The following is a 26,286-nucleotide window of genomic DNA, read 5'->3' on the forward strand; positions in this document are numbered from 1 at the left end:
ACACCGTCTGTTCAGGTCGTAATGTGGTGAATATTTGTTACCTGCGTGCTGCTGCTGGAGTCACTCTGCAGGCGAGTCAGACTCTGTCTGTCTGAGCTCTGGGGGGACGGGGACTGGGCAATAAAGACATTCAGGCCCAGACATTATTACATTATAATATTCCATTGATGTACAGTCTTATTATACGTTGGCTCATGTGCTCGGCTGACATTAAAGGGATTCTCCAGTGATTTGATGCATGAAAAAGAAGGGTAAAAATAAAAGCTCATTGCATGGATCAAGTCCCCAGAGCGCTTTATTCTACGTATCTTCGATTATGCAACCTAAACCTCTGAATCTAAGTGTGTGTTACTGCTTCACCTCATTGCTGACGGTGGAGTCATGGTGCATCATCTTCTGACTTGAACTGTCCATGCTCGCTCCTGAAGAGCACTTGGCTAACGCTGCAGCATGGTGCTCCTTCTCCCGCTGGCGAACGATCTCCTCGCAGCGGAGCCACTCACACATGGTCTGCTGGTAGCACACTCGCACCTGTTCATCCACCTGGAGAGAGGGATCGAGAGTCAGTCATTCAGAAGGAAGATGCTATAGGAGCAAAGCCACAACCGTGGGAATGACAAACCTTATTCCTCTCAGCTTCTGACATGCCAAACTGGTAATGACCCAGCAGGAAGGGCCACACTTCCTTACGCAGCGAGGCGTCCACACCGCCGAAGTAGACCAGACGAAGCAGCTCCTTCTCCTCGTACGCCTGAAGACACAAGATCAATACCTTAAAGGGGCAATTTATGTAAGAACTGACCACCTGCCATATTCATACTCAAAGCAAATAAGGAGCAGCATAGCGCCACACTGCCTCTAACTGCAGCTACTAGTTAGCTCAGTTAGCTGTGACGCTAGCGGTGCAGACTGAGGAGCTCGGGGACCCAATGTGTGTTGGTGTTTGCTCCGCTATTACAGGGGCTTTAGAGCTCTATATATACATTTTTTATATATAAATATATAAATATAAAACGCCTGTTACATAGTTACGCACATATGTTATTTTTTTACATTACTTTTTCACATTTTGCAGACCTTTTACATGCACAAAAATGCTACAAAACACAATAAAGTAAAGGTAAAAGCCCAAAGAACATAATATGACCTCTTTAATCAAACATTAAGAGGATTTATTTGTGCCCTCCATTAATTATGAGGCAGATTTACATGGGTTTTATAAGATAGCTCAAAAGTAAATACATTTATAGTATTAAGAGTATTTGGTAGAAAAAGTAATCCTTTTAAATTAAACCACTTATCTTTCAGGCCTTCGGTCATGAACGTGAATCAACTGTCTAATATTTCATTGGTATTATACAATTATTAAAAAAATAAAAAACACAGATAGGACTTTAGATAGGAAAATTATTCGCCTATTAAACATGCAAAAATGTGTTTTATGTTCAGGTCAAACTCTCCGTGGCTCCTGGGAAATGAAACTAATGTCCAGATAAACTGTACAGGCTGACTGTGTGACTGACAGCTCCATTAGCGACGCTTCATGCACATTGTTGTGAGACTAATGGTGTGAGCCACATGATTAGTATAGGATGAACATGGCTGAGACAGAAGAGTGACAGAGTGTGCGTGTGTGTGTGAGTGTGTGTGGACAGCATATGTTGCAGTGCCGTGACAGCGGCGGTGCTTACTGTGCGGTCCTGGAGGAACGTCTGCCACACGTCTGCGGTGAGCCCTTTGTAGGCGTCGCGCGGCACGTCGGGAGCCACGATGGTGTGATTGACGAGGGCAGAGAGGTGAGTGCGCACCGTGGACAGGTGACGGCAGTACGCCAACCCTGGTGGACAAAAGTGTTAATTAGCTAATGCCTCTGCGGATGTTGGTGATAATTAAAACAAGGATTTAATGTACCACATACTGATATCTAAAGCAACATTATGTAGCCTTCTCACCTTAAACTAACAGCTTCAAAATCATTTTGATGGTACAGTGTCTGGTAATAAAGTGAATGGTGTCTGTCTCAGCCACTCCGCCCCCCCATTTTTTCCAGTAGATTGCCTCAGCTGGCAGCTGTGACACAGCTTCAACGTAATCCCTTGGGAACTTCGACTGTCAAAGATACGACCACAAAGTGTTTGTTTTAGCCACTGACAGGCTGAGCTTGTTATTCTGTGTCAGACAACATTACAGAAAGGATTCTTACTTTTCGTTAAATAATAAGATCCTTTTTGTAACCAGAAACACAAGCCTCGTTCGAGGAGAAGTCTCGCTCTGAAATGTCATGAGAGATAAGTTGTCGGAGAGGGAGTTTGGAGTTTACCAAGAAGACCTGCCAGCGAGAATTTGTTTCCAAACTCCGTGCTGACGATTACATTTTTTGACAATCTAGGTGAGGCAACAACTGAAACTGGAAACAACTCACCGCTCATGAGATTTAAGCGCAAGACTTCTCCTTGGATGAGACTCTGGTGATGTTTCTGGTTACAAAAAAGGATCCTACTCTTCAGCGGCAAATACAAACACTCGTAGCGGACGTAAATCTGTCAGTCATAGTTGGCCCTAAGGATTATGTTGCAGCCTTGTCGCAGCTGCCAGCTGAGGCGAATTACTGGACGGATCCCAAAACCTTTTTTTCTAAATATGAATCATTTACACACAAAAACATAACTAAATATAGGGCCATGGTTTAAAAATACTGGAATTCCCCTTTAAGGCTTGTCAGTGTAAACAGTAAGTGATCACATACAGCCGTAAAACGCTCGAGAGATGATCTGATACTTCATGTTGTCGCACAGCATCTTCAGAGGAGCCCTGCAGGAAGATAACAGCACAGAGCGCAGACGACTTAATGCAACTTTTCTGTTCTCGTTTCACAAATGTAATCATCTGGTGCATTATACCAGATGCTGTATCTAATGTGGATGTTTGTAATGGTGTTGTAGCAAACCTTTATCATTCAAATGATAACCTATTGTGCTGCCGTATAGAGCAAATTGGCTCAGCAGCTTTTTCGCACAGCCTCCAACCATTTTATCTGCCGTGCTAATCACCTCATTTTTCCAACACATTTCCCTGTCAGTGAGGTAAATGTCACATAATTGTCTTCTAGTTAATTGCAAGGTTCTTGTATCTTTGCTTCCTTCCCAGTTCAGGATTTCTCGTTGTGCACTAAGGGATGTCAGATGAGCGTGTGTTTCCCTTCAGCAGTTTCCTCATCCCCCATCTAAAAACGACTCAGTGTAGCTTGAAGTGTTTTTCCTCTCACCTCTCATGGTTGCACCCCTTGGGCGTCGCCCCGTCAGAGAAGCTCCCCTGAGAGCAAGAGGAACACGAGGACTTCCTGAGAGTGGGGTGCCACATCGTAGCTCCCTGATCCATCAAGTCTGGAGGGGTCACTGCAACATGCACACACACAAACACAAAACGCTTAAAAGCTTAAAATTATGCCGCTCGGGGGGCTTTCAAGAACAATTACATTTGCACTTCTGTGATTTAAAACACAGCCGGAAAACATTTTGCATAAGCAGAATTATGCTCATCAATTGTGATCTGCTGAGAGCACTTCAGAGGACAATATTGTTGGTGCTTGATTCCTGTTTGAGCAAAGATAAAGCATAAAGACAAAAACAATTATGCAACCAGGGAACGATGCGCAATTTGAAAGCATGAAGCCATCATACTCAATCACATTATCGTGAGAGAAAGATGAATTGAGCGAGAGCCTTTTTCCCAGCTCAGGAGCCACACTCGATCAATCAGTTGTTCACCCATTGGCGGTTGAAAGGTTACCGCGCTGTAATGCAGTAAAAAAAAAAAAAAAAAAAGGTGTGACACAAGGTAGCAGAGAGTGGGAGGGGCTTTAATAACGGGACGCATCAATAAACTTTGCCAGAGGGCGCAGGACAGGCCGAGAGGATATTAGATGCAAGCGAATTAAAGGGAGCGAGGCAAAGCTGACAGACGAGCCGAGGTGTGACAAGTGTTACAGCCGCTTCCTGTGAGTGAGGGGGATTCTTCCAGACAGCCGCGGGACCTCTTGGGAACGACCAGGATGCCTGTTTTGCAGGGGGACTGTCCGCTCAGGTGAGGGGAGAGGGAGGAAGTCGGGTGGGGAGGATGGGTTACAGTCACTGTAACAAACAACGAGTAACATTTTCGTAAAAAGTGCAACGGCGTGGAGAAGCCCCTCGTGGGCGCTGCTCATATTAATTTGCGTCTGGGAATCTCACCAAACTCTGACTGGCTGTTTGGAAAGAGGATGCGGAAGACGTAGTCTGTGGCCTCGTCCTCCTCCTTATCGGAGACCGACTCTGTGGATCCAGATCCCTGAGGAACCCTCTTCCGCAGCTTGGGAAACACCTTTCCCTGCGATTGAGAATATAACTGTGATTAAACTAAATACCAACAACAAAACATTTCCAACCATTAGAGCCCCGCCGAGCACTCAACGTGAATTAAAAATGATGAGTGTCCGTATGCTGGAGCTTATTAATAGAGGCTGAACATGCGTGGGTGGGCTTTCATTATCCAGTTTAGCTGCAGATACAATGCTTTTCACAGTCCGACAAAATCATCCATTCATTAGAGGAGGTAGCTCTTGTGTGGTGGTGCAGAGAGAACATCAAGTCATGCTTTCATCACTACCACTCCAACTAATGAATACAACCAGGCAGTGCATCTATTTCCAAATCCAAATGTCTTTCATATTGATTTATTGATCGGATAAGGCTGATTTAGCGCTTCCTTTTCTAGGAGAATGCCTATTATACATATCTGTGTTTGGCAAAGAAGGACCTTCTGTTCTGACCTTTCCCCTCTGGGACCAGAGTGGAGGGTCCAGCTGGCCGTGGGGAAGCAGGCCGTTCTCCAGGCAGGAGAGGAACTGGAGCAAGTGGCCTCCTCTGGGGAAGCGAAGCGGAGGTCTTTGGATCCCATCCTGACTGACCAGCACCACTGTCCCCCCACTGTCAACTAGAGGAAGGTACACACAGGAGATGATTACCTTGTTTAATCATCCGTGATGATGTTTTATTGACGGCTACGTTTAATTGCAATGATAATAAATTGAAAAGGCTGTAAAAACACGTGAGTTCAGTCAGACAACTCCCGATCTCATTACTCCCCGCAGATATGTTTACACAGAGATACTGGGGAGTGATGAGCGAAAACATCTTGAGCCACCCAGTCGGAGCCTGGAGGTGGATGCCATGATGACGGTGCTGCAATACTGACGCAAGAGACAGGCAGAGGGAGAGTTGGGAAATTTTTTTGGAAATAGACCACCAAACTGGGAGGGTGTGTTTCATAGATGATTCTGAGAAAGGGGGCATCTCACATATGTATAACGGTGCAGCTTGAGTTGTCTGCCTGAACTGGGTCACAAGGGATAAGGATAAAGGATCAGTTCACCCAAAAAAAGGACAATCAGTCATTAATTATTGGAAAGTTGAGCCTGTGCACCCACTACAGACAGCTTTTAGCTTAGCCGCCCGATCGTGTGGACTCACCTTGTTGGTGACAGTGCAAGTAAACTATCTCCTCTAGAGGGATCGTCATTGCATAGTCCCAGTAAACACTGAAAAACATTGAATAAAATACACAGTCAGTAAAATAAAATCCAAGACTAGACCAGCTTAAAAACAAACCATGTGTGTTCATCAAAACCTCACGGAACATTAATTTTTATAGATCATAAAGAAAGCAGTCAGGAGTGTGCACACAGATGAACGGACACACAGTTGACTACTGCAGTAATCGATTTTTTTTGGGTGAGAGAAACCATGTGCAGGCACAGGAACATAACACGGTTTGCTGGTTTGAGAAATGTCTTACATTGTCTAAGTCAATAAACCATCTACTGGCTGCTGGTGTGCTGAAAATAGGCCTCATCAGATCGGCTGCACACTGAGCCCCTGAGCCACACACAAACACGCTGCATTATTCAGCAACAGCCGGGTTTTAGACAAACAACGACAAAAAAAAAAAAAACTGAAGAAATGATGCAGAGCGTTTACTTGTCCTTGAGAAAGCACAATAAACGTCAGATTATCAGAGAGGGATTGTTCATATTGTCAGGCGCCGGCTTTGTAGACAGACACAATCACCATAATTCACGATTCATCTGCAGCTGGATAATTTTGCACCTGTGTTCATAGTCCAAGTCTCCGACAGAGCCGTTCATCAGCTGATTGGGCGTCCACTTCAGGGTCATGATGTCAGCGTTCTGGTGCAGAGAGAGGTAACCAGGGACGGCCTCCATGTCATCCCTCTGAAACAGCCACAGGGATGGAGGTTTTTTTATTCGATATTACTTCCAGGGAGTTTCATATCTACATAATGAGTGATCAAGAGGAATCAAACAGTTACCGGTTGTACAAGCACATTGTTTTTGCCAAACAGTAGCGTGACCCTGTTGTTCTGATGCAGGGACTCCACATATTCACGAGCTGATGGCGAGGGGGAGGGGCGTTCATCCATGCTGCTGCTGGAGTGCCGCTTCTGGATCTGAACGACACGGACACAAAATATGTCGTATCAGATAATAAAACATCGTGACTCCTTGCAGAATGAGTCACAGCCAGCCAGTAAGATGAGAAATAATGAGAAATATAGCATTCGTTGAATTGCATCGCTGCACCGTCCCTCGTATACTTCTGCACATACATACACACAGCCACACACGGCTGTAAAGTGTATTGTGGTGTTGTAAGATAGGCCGAGTTGACCTGGTTTGCTGATATGTTGAAGACTGAGCAAGTGCGAAGGTCTTAGAAACAGTCTGTTCTTTCTCCTGGGATGTGCTGTGCTTCACTTTGCACAGTAATCATAGCAGGTCCTCTTTAATCAGACAGACAGCAACTCAGAAGGGAATATAACTGATCAGATGCACCAGTGAAACTCTGCCTGCCTGCTAATAAACCGCAATATGTAATATCTTCTTTACGAGTGGGATAGAATAAAAAAGAGCCTGGCACTAACTCTGCTGTTGTACTTACGCACAGTGTTGGCCTCTTTGTGGGAGAGTCCTGTCTGCAGTGGCCACCGTGGATGCGGTGTCTCTGCACCAACTCGTCAGCAGACGGGTCGGTCCAGAAGTGGTCGGCCGTCTTCATCTTTGTGTACTCCAAAGCACAAGGACCCACTGTGACAATGAAGGTCGACAGTTAAATAGTGCACACCAGTGTTGTGGTCAAGACCAACTCAGTCGAGACCAAGTCAGACTAGACAGAGTCAAGGCCAAGACCAGTGCGAGTCACACAATGCATGATGCACAATAAAATGTGGCTCTTGAGCTGAATGAGCTGAAAGATCCACATTCGCAATAAAAACACCCACAAACTAATGAACATTCCTTTCATTCACCTCTTTTATTGTCTCATCAGCAACGTCTTGATAAAATAATCAAAGATCACGGCAGATATTAATTTTATGTGTCGAATTTTACTATGTTTCACTATCGAGCTAAGAAAATAGATTTTTTCGTGCAGGCATCAGGTTTTCTGGGTGACTCTTGTCTTCCCATGGAAACCATCATTAAGTCCAGTATGTATTCAACAAATCAGTGATGTCTGAGACCCAGATGAGACCAAAACCTTGAAAGACCAGGACCGATCTCGAATACTAAGATTCTGGTGCACCGCTGTAAGATTTCTGTAACCTGATGATAAGCATCGGATTAGCTTAAAGATCAATGAGCCTTAGTGTCGTCAGAAATATCCAAATATACGTATCGATTATGAACACTAGCCGCGATTCACGCTCTCTTCTCTGACAGCGAGTTGACACACGCACCTCCGTACTGCCCTAACAGCTCCACCTCCTCGCCGGGAGGTAAAATAACTCAGATGATGATCTAAACACACAGTAAACACCCATTAAGGTAAGTTCTGGTTTTGTAACGCCTCCTTACAGGTTTTACAAATCTACAGGTGGTGGCCAGCTCAAAGAGTGATTGTTTTTCTGATCTGAATACTTTGTAGGGACTCGAAGATGTGAAGATAATTAAAAAAATCACAAGCAAAAAAGCAAAAACAAAATTTAAACATGATTTTGTGAGGCTTTTTTTGCTTTCTTGTCTTGTTAATCAAGCTGAGACCTTAATTCAGTCCCCAGCAGCTGTGCTTCTGGCTTGACAACACTTTAAAAAAAAAAAGATCAGTGCTCACTGGTGGGGAGCCAGTGAGGGATTAGTGTCTCTGAACAGTCTACAACCTCCTCTGGTAAATAGTCGAAGTTTGCAACAACAAACACTGCAGTACAGGAGGAACTGGCTGTGAGTACAAATTGGGAGAAGAACAGAAATAAAAGGGGAACCGTAATGTTCTTGTAGTGGGTACTTACACTGTCAATAAAGAAGACAAATGCTTACAATGTCACATAATTACCTAACAAAGAGGCAAGGATGGGTCCGTCCACGGGGTCCATTAGAACAGCCTCTTTCTCGTAGTATTTACTGGAAGACAAATGTGAAAGGGGCATTTTGTTCCTGTAACACAAACAGTTTTACAGACGGACATCGGCCCCTTTCTTAACATACCTGCTGTTCTCCACCAGGTAGAGAACGATCTTGTCCAGCACCTTCTCAAACAGAGCCGTCCGGATCCACAGGTTCTTGACCCCCTGCGGGTTGAGGCTGGGCAGTCGTGGTATCTTGCGGAAGCTGTCTTGACTTTGCAAACTCTGGCTTCGTCTGCAGATGATGAGAGTTTGAATTTACACAAAACTAGTACAACATGTTTTAAAAATTCCATTAAGTAAAACTGCAGCCACATTAGCTTAATGGCATCAGTGATTCATCGTTCATAAAAGCTCATTAACATGAATTATTTAAAAGCCTTTCATATTAAAAAATCGCCCTTCAAGTACGCAGACAGCCGTTTGTTCGATTCGCTGGCGCGGTGCTTTGATGTACGCTTTGAAGCCTGCTGTGATGTGTGAGGACGGGCTGTGACGTCAGCGTCTCTCACTTTGTCTCGATGATCTGCTCGTGCTCCTGGGCCTTCCTGCACAGCTCCTCGGCCGGGGCGAAGCTCTTCCCCACCTTCATGAAGAGCGCCGCTACCTTGTTGCTGCGCAGAAAGCCTGCCGCTCGCCGTTTCAGCCCGTGCAGAACACACGCCTCCACCGCAGCTGCGTGGACACAAACACATGGTTGCTTACACTTTATGAACACGAGACTGACATGTTAAGTTGTTGTGGCGATAACATACAGTTGCCTTTTTACACATCCAGAATGGAGCAACACTAGCATTAATTTATAGTCTTTGTTTCTGACCACATGAGAAACTCCAGTCCAATATTCATTCTTCCTTTATCTCTGTTTTGGTCTCTACCAACTACTCAGAAAAGTATCAAGCTCTGGCACATTAACTCTGTGGACAATCAGCAGAAAGATGCCAAAACAGTCCATAGAGCAACACTTGAGGCAAACATTTTGTGCCATAAAATGTGAATTTGTGACATTTCATTTTACAATAAATGCAGGTCTGTGGCACAAACATATTTGTCATACATCCACTGCAATTAAATTCACAGTTCACTCGGTGCTGCCCTGCAGGAAGCCCTGGGTACAATATTATAAATAAACAATGGCGATGCATTTGTGCACATGTCACGTGACAGTGCACAGTTGATGTTCACTGTAATTATGTGTGCTTTGTATTGTTTCATGAAGTGTACACGTGTATTAAAATTGCACAAAAGCAAACTGAAACAAACATTTTGTAGTATGGTAAGTATCGTATTTCCACACATCTGATATGGTTTTATGTTTAGGATTTTGAAATCAATGCAGGCACCCCCATGGGTATTCAATATAAATCAGGATAATATTAAAGGACTGTAAGGCATGGAGCTTTTCTATCAAGTCACAGATGTGAGGATATTCACATATATAATAGAATGGCACTCAGTAGAGCGCATACCTCCACCAAGGCCAACATCCCCCTTTAATTCAATCAAGCCTAATCCAGTATCAAATAAATATATATTTAAATCCGCACATCAAATTGTACTCACTCGAAGATACCAGCCACAAAAATATTGTTTTCATCAGGATCCATGCATTATTCCCTGAGAAATTAAGGATAATGTCTCGCAATGTAAAAGAAAGTTAGAAAAAATACTGGATATATATATAAGGAGAGAATATTCTGCAATACTTCACAATATAACCTGTTGGATTTATGTTTTTCGGCACTCTAATCAAACCATTCTGCTTTATGTTTGGTAAGTGTTTTGTATTCAGCCTAATCTAGGTCACTTATCTTCTAAATTGATTGTCCAAGCGCAGTAAAAACATTTTTAATTAATTCCTGCCTCCACGTAATCACCTTTGCACGAGCCACAATGAGCTGTAGTGGACACAAGGCGATGACACACTTGCACAATACACTCGTCTGAGCAGGAACACAGACACCCCTTTTCCCTCTCTAAGGCCTACGTGGCAGCGCCTGGAGCTGTGTTGACATTTGAGTTTTCTTTCAGGACTAATCCTGCGGCTCTGTTCACATGGGGTCAGGGGGAAGGCTGATGTTGCCGTGGCAACCCCTGTTGATGGAGTGATCGAGCTCTGGGAGAGACGAGCGCGGGGAGGGGCGGCGGCGGCGACTCATCAGCATCGTGATCTCTCTCTTTCCATCACCCTCGCTCGTTTAAACACGGCTTCTCTCTCCCGTGGCTCTGTGAATCTGTCACTTTCTCTGTCGCTGCTGTTACTAAGATCTCTGTTAACAGGGTTTTACTTCAACCTAGGCAATAAAAGTGTCATCATCTTTCACTTTTTTTTCATTTTAATTTAATCTATATCCTCATAATCTTCTCTGCACCTTTGTTCCTTCTTCCCGTCTTTCTGCATTTTGCTCCAAATCTGTCTGAGCTGCGTTTTTTTTTTTTTTTTTTTTTACCCCCACATCTCCAGAAATGTCAGAGCAAAGTGTAACTTGAAAAGGTCTCCAAATATAACTCGTCCTGCTTAGTCACTCATTATTTCTGCTAAAAGTCTCAGATGGCAAAGAAGGCAACCCCAAAAACCTTTACACTCGATGAGAGCTACCATCCATCCATCCACCGAGCTACAGAGAAGATCCCAAGTGTGTCACCGTCTCTGCAGCAACAAACTTCATCAGTGGCAGCGTTACAAACAATTCTTTGTTTATCCCACACTTGGGAAATTTGTCTGTCACTGTGGAGCTCATATAAATAAAACACTAATGATTCAGTATGAAACTCAAGATGCAGGGAGATGGAGCAGCTTGTATTTTCCACAGGCGTATTCAGTGAAATAAAATGTTTTATCCGCACCATTTTCCTTCGGTCATAATCATAAAGAAAATGAGCATCATGTCAGTGGGATCGGTCCTTTGTGCAGTCCCTCCCTGGTAAAAAACAGCTAACACGGTTAAATTGCCTCTAATCATCCTGTATCTGTGGCGAGTGAGTGCATTAAGAGACTCTTGGACGGTGACACACAAATGACCAACACTTCACTCACAGCTGCCAAAGGCACCAACAAGAGGTCTTAATATAGACACAGCTGGATCCACAGAAGACTATCTGACAATGTCTTCAATTTATTGATCATCTGTGTTGTTTATCTACGATAATAACAACACACACGTGCTGATAACTTCTGATATGTGAGCATTTTGCAGCCTAGTTTCACTGAATTGGCTTTGGAGACTTTTGACTGTAGTTCAGGGAAAAAAAAGCAATTTTTCGACATCACTTTCGGAGTTAATCATTATTATTTGACATTTCATAGAGAGACTAATTAATCAGTTGAATGCTACAATTGTTGGCAGATTAATCAGGAACAAAAAAAACAGCCATTTGCTGCAGACCGAACAAATGCTACCAAGTTGATTTATTTTATCAAATATTTTTGTAGATTTTCTTATATTCACAAAGAGCAAAGGGCTCATTTTTATCGTGTTGTACAAAATGTCATGTTATTTCCAAATATAATCTTTTTTTTGTGTGTTAAAATGTACTTTTAAAGATGTTTTCTACAAGCATAATGAAAGTGTTTTGGTACGAACATACTGGAGATAATGTGGGAAAAGAAATCTAAAAGCTACTGCATGTTGGACAAATAGATCCGGTGGGCGCATTAGTCATCACGCCCATTGTACGTGTTCATGAAAGAGGAATACACAAGAACTATTTAGCTGGCAATAACTTGGGGATGAATTTGTTTTATTTGATGTTGCTGCTTTGACACATTACCACCATTAGTCACGCAGGATTGTACATGAGAGTTAGAAAGTGCAATTTGTAACAGGGTAAACAAAGATTAATTATTCATCTCAGAAAATAAACCGAGCGTCTAATCCATCACTACAGCAGAGGTTGTTTTTAGCTCTGTTGTGCTGTTTGTTCACTGTGTTTTAACTCCAGTCAACAGCAGCGTGTTGACACACACATCCCCTCTACAGCGTCTAGATTTCAGACTCCGCCCGGGCAGCTCATCAAAGTAGCCATGATGGTGGAGGCTAATTGCTCCCCGGTGAGCTGGCCGAGCTCGTCTCCCATCCTCCACTCCGCTCTCATCTCTAAACAGACCACAGCTGAAAGAGGGCGAGTAGTAACGAGAGACAACTGTAAGGATCACAGGAGGAGGAGGAAGCTGGCCGACAACAATGCAGAGAGATGAGAGGGTCATCCTCAGCTGCTACGAGTCAACTGGGAGGTGTCATAGTGAAAGAACAAACATAGGCCTCAGACTGACCAGCAGCTATTAAAAACAAGCTATCAAAACAATCCGAGGGATAATGTCCACGCCGCAGGGGTCGTCCATTGTTGGATGCATATCGAAGAACCCTTAACAGCTTCCGATGTGTGTGAATGGTTGAGCACTTTGGTTCATGGAAGTGCTTCTTGCTCCTCGCGCTGTGGCCTCTGCCATCAGCGTTTGAATGTGCGTGTGAAAGGGTGAACGTGGCCACTGTAGTAAAGTGCTTAGACCAGATAAGTGCTATGCAGATCTAAGTCCACTGACCATTTACCGCAGGCCGAGAAAACTGTTGATACACGGACATGAAAGCGGAAACGAAGGCTTTCATTCACAATGAGGACTTTTGCATTCAAATGTTTCACTTTCACTGAAGAAAACTGTCAAAATCACGATGATGTGACCAAACAAACATGTTTTCTTACATCCGGAGAACAAGGCCAGGACGTTTCTTCATTTTAATGCTGCTTTGTCGCACATTTTACTTTCAGCTCAACACACTGCAGCTCCTGTGATCTGGATATTGCACCTATTGTGAATTTGATAATATTCCAATTAACTGTGTGGAAACCAATCTGATGTACACACAAACGCACTCAACACTTATAATAAAAACCTGTGTTTTGTGACTATTTTCATAACCTTCCTAACGATACTATAAAAGGAGATTCGCAGTAAGCTGATTACTGGTTGGGAAGGACGTTTAATACCCTTTTCAAGCTGTGCTGCAAATTCCTTTCACACCATGAAGTCCAAATTAGCTAAACATAGTGATCCTCCTACCTCTAAGTATCCGAGACTCACGCAGAACTGATTTTCCAATTCGACATAATGTTGATTGCAGCAGGAAAAAAAATGTGGTACTCACTTAAAATGACTTCTGCCTCTTCACGATCGTCTACTTCACTCTTTTTTTTTTAATTTGCTGAGTTAATATGTGTGAGAGATTATAAATATTATATAAGAGGTGGATTACTCTGTTGTTCTGACAGACTGCCTCTCTCACTACTTGTTACTAAATATACTGGTGTCTCCCACCGCCACACTCGAGGTGTAAGTGTGCAATCACATTTTTAAGAACAACGTAGAGCTGACAGGCCTCCAGTTCTCTATGTCTTTGTATATCCAGCATTACAATGAAGGCTCATTTCTCGACACTGTCTGCGCCGAGGGAACATTCATCATTCACTTTTTTTTATACCATGAATCCATTTTCCTACATTTGAATGGCTTTTTCCGAGAATCTCTTCACACGAGTTCGGAGCAGTCTTTGTCTGCTCACATTGCTTCCAGCTCGTAAAAATAACACGTTTCCTGCAAGCTGAGAGTCGTTTTTATTCACACTGAAATCCCCCAAATAGATCTTACTGTTACTGATTACAGCTCTGGACCGAGCCAGACATCTGACTAGTGCGAGCGCCTGAATGTGGGCAGCGTGTTTCTCACAGTAATCATTCTGCACTCTATTAGCGCCATTTGGAGGCAGGAACAATAGCATTTGGTGAGATATTGAACTTTAAATGTCCTTTATTTCTATTTAACAATTTTAGATTTTTGGCTTCCTAATCGACTTTATCGCTGTCTTATTGGAGACAAACTGTTGGCAAGAAAAACTACATTATCAAGGAGGATTCTGTGAAGAGCAGTCAGGTATCTTCAAATCTATTTTGGCCTGTAAAATTAACTGATGCCGCGAGTCTAGCCCTGGTATCTGTTACATATATAACAGAAACTGAAAATAAAAGTAAGTAGTGCTATTGGATCGATATATCTAACGTGCACTTGGCCGCAGACTGGTGTTGACATGTAATCTAGACTATTGCACGCATGTATGTATATCACCACTCACCACATGGCTTTCACATAACTTGTCACAACAGTTCTGTTATGCTTAATTGCTTTCTTGTATTATTTTGCTTCATCAAGTATTTAATCTTGTCCTGTGGCTTGTCAGGTCGAGGCAGGTGTGTTTTTATGTGAAGTAATTTGTGGCCCAGTCTAAATAGATAAATGGCAACGATGATCAACAGGAAGTAATTAGTGCGCATTTAAAGCAAAGCAAGGCAAATTATGTAAAAAGAATAAAAATATCCAAGGTCAAAATTAATCTGAAAATATTTCACCTCATCCAAAATGTGCTTTTAACATGAAAATATCTCTAAACTGAATTAATCAGAGACATTTTTGCATATCGTGTGGGAGTGCCCGTCAGTGAAAAGTTTCTGGGAACGAAAAAACGAAACCCATGAAGACCAACGAAGAGGAAGAGGCAGGTCAGTGTCAAGGAGCAAAGAAAGGTGCAGGTGTATGTTCTCTGTGACTTTTCTGTGTCTGTTACTGTCTTTGTCATAATGGTTTGGATGTATTGTGACTTAAATTTTAGCTCATGATTTCACCAAGAGAGAGTAAAAATATCTATTTTATTTGTGATATTATTCTATGCTTTGTTTATTAATGATATTCATAAAAAAAAAAAAAAACATACAACACCAGAAATGACAGCGATTAAAACAAACTCCCCCACACACAGTTTCTTTTCAGCGTTCAATAATTGTTTAAGCGGCACCACAGTTTGTCTAAGAGGTTCACAAATGAGCTGAAGCTGTGTGATTCATTTGTGTTTGGCTACTCACCACAAAAGGAGACAATATGGCTGCTGTCTTCGTGGACGAATTTCCTGGTGACGGCTTCCTCCATAATCTGCTTCACCTGTCAATCACAGGGCAGATGCTGTATGACTCATTCATTAACATGCCACAACTGTTTATGAACAATTCAGACACACACACGCACACACACACGGTCCGTGAGGGGGGTTTGTTGGTGACAGTTTGACTGAGTGCTAAAAATATATTAGAGAATAATTAATGCGAGAGGGGGAAAATGATGGGAGGGGAGTGCAGGAGGGGGCACTTATGGTTTGAAAAGTTAAGAGGAAAAAAAAAAAGCAGACTGAGTGGAAAGGGTGCACGCTGAGTTGGTGGATGAGTCACCAGCTCTCATCCCAAGGACCTCTACAGGAAAATGGAAATGTTACATGTGAGGTTGGGGGGAGAGGAGGATTTAAGGGAGGGGAGACGTGTTCGCCCATTACAGACACACTTTTCTGAAACAGTTTACAAACCTCAGTGGGAGCAATTGATTCAGTTGCGTCAAAGGCTGATGACATCCTATTGATGCACGCCCAACTTCAAGGAGAAGATCAGGCGCACGTGCTCGCGAGGTAACGTTCAATGTTAGCGTTTTTTTTGTCGTCACGGCCCCTCTCTCTCTCTCTCCCCCGCCCCCGCTGACCCGACAACAGCTACAGGCCAATAGTTAGACGACTGATAAATCAATCCCCCCCGGTGGCTATGGAGACGTGCACTGCTCTGCAATCTGCATGGGGAATATTAACCTCCGGACACAGCCGAACAGATAGCTGTAATTTCCTGTTGAAATGAGTCTGTCCACAGCGACCATTACACTGCCGGTACACCTTCTACACACACACACACATATAGCTATTCCCTGCCACGGTTGAGGTTCCCTCTGCTCTATTTGAAACTTTTTTTTTTCTCCCAGTCCTACATTGATTCAATCCTTCGCTGGAGTGAGCAAATCTTCGCTCTGTGTGACAGCCAGCCTGTCCAGCAATATTAGTTTTCATGGGCTGAGATTTACAGCTTGATCATAAAAGTTTCCAGCAGATAAAGTTCTGCCTTCAGGTTAGATTTTCCACTCTGGCTCAATTTTATGGACCAATAATTTGTTTTAATACCTTGTGTACTTGCTGTACACGGATGGTTTATAATAGGCTACCTGTATGATGGAAGATGTACTGTGATATTTTATGTAAGTAAATTAGTTCTGAGCAAATGTCAGAAAGCCTCCACTCATTAAGCATCAATAATTTTACTTAAAGGAGACCTATTATGCTTTTTATTGTTTTATTTCCTTCAGTGTTTTATCTTCTTGTGCATGAAAAAGGTCTTGAAAGTTAAAAAGCCCCAAATCTGCACCAGCGGGAGCTCCTGTCTCCCACAGAAAACACTGCTCCTGAAGTGTCTGAATCGCCTCGAACAGTAGTCCCGCCTTTATTTCTGTGACTTCGTGACATCACCATGTCACACTTTTGCGTTATTTATCTCTATATTCACGGTAGAAGTGAAGCTAACTGGAAGTTGATAACAAGACGGTGCCAACCAGAGACACGGTCAGCGGTGCTGGCTCAGGCGTGTGTGAGCTGACCAATCAGAGCAGACTGAGTATTTGGGAGGGAGGGACTTAAAGAGACAGGAGCATAATATGTCTCCTCAACGCAGTGAAATGTACTAGCATTGTAAAAGTTTCCTTTGTGCTATAATTAGATTGTTATTTCTGATGAATGTCTGTGCTGCATTTTAACGTTGTGGCTCTACATCATGGAGCTAATCGCACTTTACTGTTGGGTAGTTGAATCGAAGACGTTGCATCATCTTTCATGAGTTCATCAAGTGTTTTGCATGTAAAGCCTTGATACCTCAAGCCTCAAGTACAGAGTTTCTCAGAAATGTAGAGAAGTACAAAAATAGATGGAGCATTGAATCATCCATCACTCAATACGAAGTTTGTTTCTTTTCTAACATCTGAATAAAGAAAGAAAAGTAAAACCCACCAAGACTTCAGATTTAACTGTGAGACACGAAACAAGTTATTTTTCTGTGGCGGTGCTAATGAAAATCTGCCCACTGAGCACTGATTGCACCCCTCGCTGTTAATGCGAGATGAGGACCTAGAATTGGCTAATCTCTCACTTGTGGAGTAAAGATCAAAAAGGTTTACAAAACACTGGAAAAAACAAAATGTGCCCAGAACCCCTGCCCCGCTTCGAAACATTTACATACAGAAACATTCACTAATTAGACAGCAGTCATTACGCAAATGTGGCCTTTTTCGCATCAGTAGCACTGCTATCTTCAGCAGCAACAGAATGATTCATGCTGCTAACACTACAGAGACAGTGCCAGTCTAATGTGAGCAACACCCGCTCCAATCACTATCACACTTATAAAAGCACTGCACACACACACACACACACACACACACGAAACATGGGGGGATTTAATTGCACCAGTTTTCTTTCTGACTGCATCTGACATGGAGGAAGCTGATCGATTCACCAACTTGAGGACGCAGAGCCGTCCTAGTGTTTTCTCATCCCTCTCATCTGGGCAACAGATCAGGCCTCGGAGGAATTTAATATGGTGAAGTGTTGAAGCGCAGACAACCTGCAGGTTTCTATGGAGACGGCACGTGTCGCACACTTCCCCGTAAGAAGATGCGTCAACAACACTCATTCATCTCTGACATAAACAAAAATGACTTCAGCTCCCCAACTACAGCAACTAATAATATCTGAATGTACTGCTGTGATGTCATTTCACATTCATCCAGCCAACCAGAGTGCTTACGTGTAAAATTTGTTATCAATAAACCAACAATCTACCCTAAATGTATGACCCAGAGTGGCCACATCTTCTTAAAAAGGACCAAAAAGATAAATCATCATCAGAATTCACAGAAGAAAAATGTGCGCGACGTGACAACAGTGTCTGTTATTGCAGCGATGAACCTGCTCTAATAACCACTGTAGCTCGAAGGCATCAGACAGAGTGATAAAAGATCTTCAAATTATTCCAATTAACTCCAGCAACAGCGGAGCCAAGAAATAAGAGCCCGAGAGAGAGTCCCATCCATTAACACCCAACCCCTTCATTATTCATCATCTCTGTGGCCGCTGATGAATGAAGGGAAGCACACGAGAGAGAGAAAAAAAAGACAACCCATCATTGCTTATGCACGTTAATCCACGCATGGAGAGCGACGCTTCGGATTTAAAGCTGTGTGTCGCAACAAACGCTACATTTAAATTAGGACTTTGAATAATAATTTAATAATGAATACGCAGGAGTGAACAAGAGTCCGCCACAAATCAATGCAACCACAACACGGCCTGTAGTAGTTGACGAGGCAGCTTCACCACAGGGTCCCCAAGTTGTCACTGAAGGACTTCTTGTTCATGTTGGATTAACCTTGTGGTGAAATGGTTTTGTGAGCTACCAAAGTCAAGAGTGAACTTTCAGCCTCGACCTGAAATAATTTAAATGACAGATACAGTACCACTTGAGGTACCAAGTTGTCACTGAAGGACTTCTTGTTCATGTTGGAAACCGTAAACAATTTCTCCAGGAAGTCAGAACCAAACACTTAACACATAACCAGCCCATCACCGTGAATTCTGCGCTACCTTGCAATTTTGCCCGATAACCAATTTAACCAACTAAACTGGCTTCCTTGATTCAGGTCCTGAAACGCAGACGTGACAACAAAAAATTACTGCTAAAGACCGTGCAAGGCAGTTCTGTCATGCAGGGGTAAACTGTTACAACGTAAACAAAAGTCATTCGTTGATAAAGACTTTTCCACTGCGAAACACATGTGGACAACAGACAAGACAACAGAGGGATTAAAAACGGTCAAATAAAATGTTTAAAGGATGTGAAAAAATGTGTTTCAGTAATGAAATCTGACATGCAACATATTTGTGGGTGATTGTACAAAAACAGTCAAAATGGTCAGTCAGTTCTTCTGAAAATCTGCTGTGAAATCGGCATTTTTGGCTGCAACAATCCCCCAAACAGCCTGTGAAATCCTGGAGGGGACTGCATGAAGGGGACTGCTGCACAGCTTTGGTCGTCCAGTTCATTAAGCATTATCTTAACTGTCATGTCAATGGCACCTTGTGGTTCAGCTTGATTACAAGTGGAGTACAAAACTCTTACAGGCCATTTCTCCTTCAGATGAGTAATCTACCTGTATATAAATACGATCATCTCCAAAGGTCAAAAACTAGTCAGTATCTATGACGACAATAATATTTAAAGATTTCTCTGCAGCTTGTTGCTTCAGCATGAATTAACCCAGCATTAATGTTTTCTATCAACATGCTAACAGGAATCAGAAAGTCTCTAATTGAGCCCAAACCACAGAGCAAGACGAGTGGATTATCTTACACTCCACTGCCTGAAACCTTATCCTGAGTAAGCACTCAGCCTTTCAAAAAAAGCAAAACAGGAGAGAACATGGTGCAGATCTCTGAGGCCTGTGCTCTGAAAGTCTCTTTCCCGCTCTCTCTCTCTCTCCTTTGGCAAACACAGGTGTGTGTTTGTGGTCGTGTGTGATATACAAAAAAGACAGAGGGAGGAGCACACTTCAGAGGCACAATCAGAGCAAGATAAAGAGACAGACTGTGACTGAGAGGGATCCGTATCAAAGCTAAGGCAAATAAGAGATCTCATTCAAAGCAATTTTGTGCCAGAAGGTAATTCTGCTGCCACAGACATCCTGCGCTCTCTGGATAATGGCCCACATCCAGGTACATCTGAGCAGACTGGTGGCACATAACCAGCTGGACAAGTAAAGCGTGAGAACACACAGCATAGAGACACCATATGGTATAACCCACACCGAGTCATAATAAGCATAAACTAATAGGAACATGACACAAACAACTACGACATCTATATTCCTTTCACGGGGAATATATAGATCTGAAAAACACTGACAAATATGTTAAAATTCTTTGTTAACTCATTTAAAATTAATGCTGATTTTCATGAAGTGCAGTTCTGTATCATACTGTGTTGTTGGTCCATCCACAGACTCCATTTGTGGTAAACGGTGAAAAGAGCCACTGTGAATGAATCTCAGTGAAAGTCGTATCGGCTCACAGGAGGCAGGTTTAATCATGGGAAGGGTCTGGTCTCTGCTGATAAGACTGCAAATAGGACATGGAGGGAAAACAAACCAGACTAAAGTCTCTACACTCCTTCTTTTCACAAGATCCAGGATGTGATTGTTATCTCTCTTTGTTTGGCAGAAAGAAAGTCTTGTAATTTAAGAGGCAATTGAGACGAAACAAATTAATTAGATCCATTGATTAACAGAAAGAGGTAAAAAGGAAAGGTGGCCTGGACTTGGTGCATCTGGCCAAAACAAGACAATTAGTAAAACTCTTTAAGCGATTAAAACTAATATTAATGTTCCTTCGCTTCAGCAGAATTTTATCATGGGCCAAAACCAACAACAATTATATATATATTACACCGGTCAGGCCTTTCTTAAGGTATTAAGGTATACGTATCTAAGATAAAGATGAGCTAATACAGTATATATGCATACAAGATCATAAAAGTGAGCTAATCTAATTGTGAGTATGTGTATGTAGGCCTTTGCATGTACATATGTATACAAGATAACAATAATTAGTTAATTAATGAGTTGATATATGTGTATATATGTTAAAGAAAGTGGGTTAATTAATGAGTTAATATGTGTGTGTAAGCCTACATATTATAAAGAAACATATTTCTAAATAGATGATTAGTTAATGAGTTCACGTATGTTTACATGTATATGTATGTGAGTAATATGTGTATTTATGTGTATATAGATTATGAGATAATTAATGAGGCAGTAGAGTATAAGTGTAACGATACAACAATCGATTCAGTGATCAACGATCCAATATTATCGATTCATACCACCGCCATCATTACAGATACGCCTTTATTTTGAAAATCCCACGGCACGTCTATGTCGCCATTTCCGTCAATTGTCAAATCAGATTTTAGTTGCTTTTTGTTAGTTAATATAAATGTAACTTCCATTTATCATCTCATATCGATCGCAGGCCCCTGTATCGAATCGAATCGAAATTGTATCGTGGCAGACTTTGTGATATCGGCAAATATCGTATCGTTGTCCAAAGAATCGATATGATATCGTGTATCGCGATGAAACGTGCATACTTCTTCCTACTTTCATACATGTAAATTGTGTTATTTTTGAGTTATTCTGTTAATATATCAATCGACAAACAGGTGCTAATGGTGCGATCTGATAAAGTTTGAAACTAGCTTGTTTTAAGAAATCGTGGACTGCACACAACACAAGCTGGAGCGACCCAACCTTGTGGTTTAAATGTGATAAACAATAAAAATTGGCCTACTGAGTACTTGTATATGTTTGAAATGCAAACATACTGAATTTCAATGCTTCATATCAGATTTTCACCATATTAAAAATTAAAAAGTAATAAACGTTCAGCACAGCAGGCACTACAAATGTGAAAATATGAAGCCAAATAAGTATCAGCTGGTGTGACGTCATAAGAAACTCATGCAACTTCTCAGCATCAGCAACTATTTTGCTTTTTGTGTCACCTCTTCGCAGTCAACAGCACGCCTTTCACTTATTGACTGTCCATCTTCTAACATTTGAGGCCCCTCAGAAGAAACCTTGCGGAGGTTTGAACGTCTGACGGCCTAATTTCATTTGATCTCTGCTGAACTCTGGTTCTCGTGTGCCTGATGAAGAGTGACATGAAAACCAGCTGAACAAACCACCAGAGCTGCTTCCATATTTGTTTCCACTCAACACCTTATAATTCATTACACTAACACACACACACACACACAGACACACACAGTTTGTCTGACTGCAACTACCAAATGGCTTGACAGAAGGCGGATGGTTTGCTCTGCCATAAACACCTAAAAACACTGACTACAGTCAATCTGTTCCCTCAGGCTGCTTCTCCACCCGAATAATTAATGAGCTGCAGCACAGACACTCAAATGGTAACGCTGAATAATAAATAAAGAAAATAAACATTAAACTACACTTTTATGACTATGGCATCACTATTACAGTGTTTTAACAGTCTTGTTTTGTGATCTTTTCAGAGAGGTTGCGATTCAGATGAGCCTCTATCTCTCAGGTGTCATCATCATCAGGACCAGACAGAACATCCAGTACACAAACCAAGTGTACCCAGTGGCAGGCAGGCAGGCAGGCAGGCAGGCAGGCAGGCAGGCAGGCAGGGATCACCTGAGGAGCCTCCCTGTGTGCAGCCTTATACAAACCAACATGTTTGTTTTTCCGACTCGATAACTGCTGATCTGAAAACACCCACCTCCTTCTTGACGGTGCGCAGCAGCCTCTGACGGGTCTCTGCCTCTGAAAACACAGCACAAACAGTCCAAACACAGGACGTGTTAACAGTTTGACACAACTTAACTTATTCTATATCCTCTGACGAACACATGTAATAATTAAAAATATCTATGTCAGTGTTTTCTCTTGCTCCCACCTGCCATGATTGTTGCCATGGGTCCAGTCTCCAGTCTGCGCTCAGCACTCCTCCCATCAGCTGAGTGCTGCCTGCACACTGCGATGTGGACTCCGCCCTCCTCTGAGACACGCCCCCTTAAAGACACATGCAGCGCTTCCATTGGCTGGCCCGAGCATCAATACACACTGGGAACAAAAATTAAAGGACAAATCCACCGAAAAAAGGAAAAAGTCAGTTATTATCTACTCAATCTCATGTTAAGATAGATGGGTGAAGTAGATGGAAAAAATATATAAAAGCAAAATATAAATTGGCTTCTATAGCTTGATTTCAAAAGATTTTATTTACATCCTCTTTTAAAGTGACCTCTGATGATTGTAAATGGCCTGTAACAGCAAACGAGACCATCAGCGAACACACTGCTATTTTTTTCTAGTTAGTATTGATGCCTGTGCTCGGGTCCGATCACATGTATCACATATAAAATCTCATATAAATACATTAACACATTGCGATCCATCCTACGGTCTCTGTCACTCGCTTCCGAAACAAATGCAATGTTCCTCGTAGTTACTTTAAGCAGAAATGTTTACTGTAGTGGCTAAGCTAAAAGCGTTAGCGTGCACCCCGTCTAAAGTGGGTGCATGAGCTCGACAGCGCCTCGAAAAATGATTTTTTTTTCAAATCAATTTGGGATCTAAGGGCTTCCAGAGACTTGGTTTACGCTGAACAAGCTGTATGGGAACATTTTTCATAGTCCACAAAAAAATTCTGGAGTTTCACAGCGAAACAGTTTTGCAGCGCTCTCCTGAACAACTGAAGCAGATGGGGACTTGTTTTAAAATGCACAAAAAAGCCCAACAGGACACAAAATGTAAAATGGCTTCACAGCTCAATTTGAAAAGACATTATTTACACCTTTTTTATGCAGAAATCTTCACTGCTAAGCTAAGAGCCCGTCCAAGTCAAGCTGGCAGCCCGTGACTCATGTACACTTGGATCATGCTGGACGAGCTGTCTTCACTCGGCGGCCGTTTTCCTCTGATGGTACTCTCAGGGTGGGAAGCTTGAACGCTGGGATAATGATATGCTGCTGTAATCCAGGTTGCAAGTCATATAAACGTAGGGAATCTGGCAAATTGTCTTCATGTCACCATTTAATAATTGATCAGCAACTGAATAGATGATGGATGGTAAAAAATCTGGCGGACATCGGGCCATATGTCAAGGTAAAACTATACACTTGATGACCTATTAGCTCACATTAGCGTTCAACCGCTCATACATCCACTACGTTTCACTTCCAGGCTTAAATAAATGTGTCTAAGATGTGTGTTGATAATCTAGAATCAGTTTATCCCTCTCCTATCGCATTGTGTATCACTGTCAGACAGAAACGTTGGCTTTTCAGATTGTTGACTACCAACATGGGACACAGCAGTATGACATTTGAGCTTCCCACCCTGAGCACGATGTCAGAGGAAAATGGCCGCCATTTCATGTTTATTTTGGCTGTTTTTTTATGTTGTAAAACAAATCCCCATGTACTTCAGTTGTTCAGGGAAATGCTGAACTACTTGTTTGCTGTGAAGCTCCAGAAATGTGCAGAATCTACAAAATCTACAAAACTTTCCATCGACATGAGGGTGAGTAGATAATGAATAATGAATTTTCATCCGTTGGTGAACTTATATTAGTTGGTGAACTATATTCTCAATAGCTTCCTTACTACATCAAGAATAGTTGTCTACAAGACTGTTTACTTGTGTGATGATGACCCTGTCCAGTTTGTTGTGTGTTAACCCATTTCTGTTCAGGTGATTGAGGAGGCGTGTCGGGAGGAGATGCCTCACCTGAAACTGATCCACATCAGGGCTCCTCCTCCCTATTTAACCTGGCTATCAAGTCATCTCCGTCTCTCTTTCCTTCCCAGCATGCAGGGCTTTTGTTTGGTTAGATTTATTTGCTAAACTGCACTACACACACACACACACACACACACACACACACACACACACACACACACACACACACACACACACACACACATAAACTTCAAACACCACTGATAATACTGACCCACATACTTTATTTCATTTTTGTATATAGTTGTTTAGTTGGTATAATAAACTCTTTTGTTAATTAATTGAAATCTCGGTGTGGTCTCCCATATTTTGTCTGAACCCAGAGCTGGTTTATGACACTAAAGATTCCCTGCTGTGATAATTTTCTTTCCACAGAACTCATTTTATCAAAGCATTCAGTGCAAAAACATAAAAATGTATCCCTGAACTGAAAAAGAAAAAAAAACATGTGCTTGCTGTAAATTTAAACATTTTGTCTTCACGCCATCTTGTGGTCAAGATGTGGAAACACTGGCAGACAAAACCTGTTGAACCAGATACTGTGTCTGCAAATGTGATTTATCAAATATCAATAGATTATCAAAACTATTCAACACTTATTGGGCTCAGTGTGTACCAGATATCAGATGCACCGTAAAGCAAATTTTTCAGCTTTAAAGCAAATATTGTTTCAATGCAGCGCTGCATGCAGAACACCTGTTGCTGGATTCACTTGAGAAAAAAGCCAAGAATTCAAAATTGCAGCATATCAGGTCAAATTTCTGGGTTAAAATCATCCGTGAGGATAAAAACAACAGTAATAAAATGTTTTTAAACTCATAGAAAACAAAGCTTTTATGCCTGTCTTCATTAAAATATGATAAATATTAACACTGATGGACATTTGATGAATTTACATCACCATCTTTGTAAAATAAAGTGCAATAAAATTCTACATATATGTTTAATCCTTTTACAATATGCTTTATTCTACTTATTCCTAAGTAATGGTTACAAAAAAGCTGTATCACATAATGTCCAGAAGATGGCGACTCAGTCATTTTTAATGTCAAACAGCCAGAAAAGAACAAATAATATGAATATCCATGTGAGTTATGATTTATTTTTCCTTTATTGTGAATAAGATTCCCAATCCAGCACCAGTTTTTTCCAGTCATGCTGTACGAGTGAGAACATGTTCAGGAAAAAAAACACCATCCGAGTCAGATTACGAGCAGGAGGGGTCAGCTGGCTGCAGGTGCACTGGAGTGTGGAGTTTTCTCTGCGGCCTTTAGTCCAGTTGTGCCTGCAGGACTGAGCTGTCAGGTAGATCGGGAGGTGAAAAGATGGAGAGATAACACAGGATGACAGACCCCCCCTCTCCGCAAAGCTCCCCTCATAGTTTCAGTTTCCTCTGTCGATGAACATGCCGAGTTGTGACTCCTTCTCTTTGTCCTGAACCCTAAACAGATCAGACCTGTGATCCTTAATGTTACATGATAATACCAGAGAAAATAACTTGACTATTCAGGCACTAAAGTCTGATTTTTGGATGT

General features: G+C 42.1%; 1 protein-coding gene across 3 annotated transcripts in view; it reads right to left on the reverse strand.

The window, feature by feature from the left end:
* sgsm1a (small G protein signaling modulator 1a) overlaps positions 1-22,949 on the reverse strand; it is a 29,609-nt gene extending 6,660 nt beyond the window's left edge. For all 3 annotated transcript variants that reach the window (XM_073466079.1, XM_073466078.1, XM_073466080.1), the window contains exons 1-19: positions 22,905-22,949; positions 22,728-22,771; positions 15,364-15,439; positions 8,967-9,129; positions 8,537-8,689; positions 8,385-8,452; positions 6,996-7,141; positions 6,367-6,504; positions 6,144-6,268; positions 5,508-5,575; positions 4,808-4,971; positions 4,230-4,365; positions 3,987-4,130; positions 3,266-3,395; positions 2,747-2,811; positions 1,692-1,837; positions 623-751; positions 361-543; positions 42-113 (exon numbers count right to left, since the gene is read on the reverse strand). In XM_073466079.1, coding sequence (XP_073322180.1) covers positions 42-113; positions 361-543; positions 623-751; positions 1,692-1,837; positions 2,747-2,811; positions 3,266-3,395; positions 3,987-4,130; positions 4,230-4,365; positions 4,808-4,971; positions 5,508-5,575; positions 6,144-6,268; positions 6,367-6,504; positions 6,996-7,141; positions 8,385-8,452; positions 8,537-8,689; positions 8,967-9,129; positions 15,364-15,439; positions 22,728-22,771; positions 22,905-22,923 — 2,169 coding nt within the window. In that variant the 5' untranslated portion in view covers positions 22,924-22,949. The remainder of the gene's footprint in view (positions 1-41; positions 114-360; positions 544-622; positions 752-1,691; positions 1,838-2,746; positions 2,812-3,265; positions 3,396-3,986; positions 4,131-4,229; positions 4,366-4,807; positions 4,972-5,507; positions 5,576-6,143; positions 6,269-6,366; positions 6,505-6,995; positions 7,142-8,384; positions 8,453-8,536; positions 8,690-8,966; positions 9,130-15,363; positions 15,440-22,727; positions 22,772-22,904) is intronic.
* Between the last annotated feature and the right edge of the window lie 3,337 nt (positions 22,950-26,286).

This window comes from Pagrus major, chromosome 5 (genome assembly GCF_040436345.1).
Source record: "Pagrus major chromosome 5, Pma_NU_1.0".
Lineage (NCBI taxonomy): Eukaryota > Metazoa > Chordata > Actinopteri > Spariformes > Sparidae > Pagrus > Pagrus major.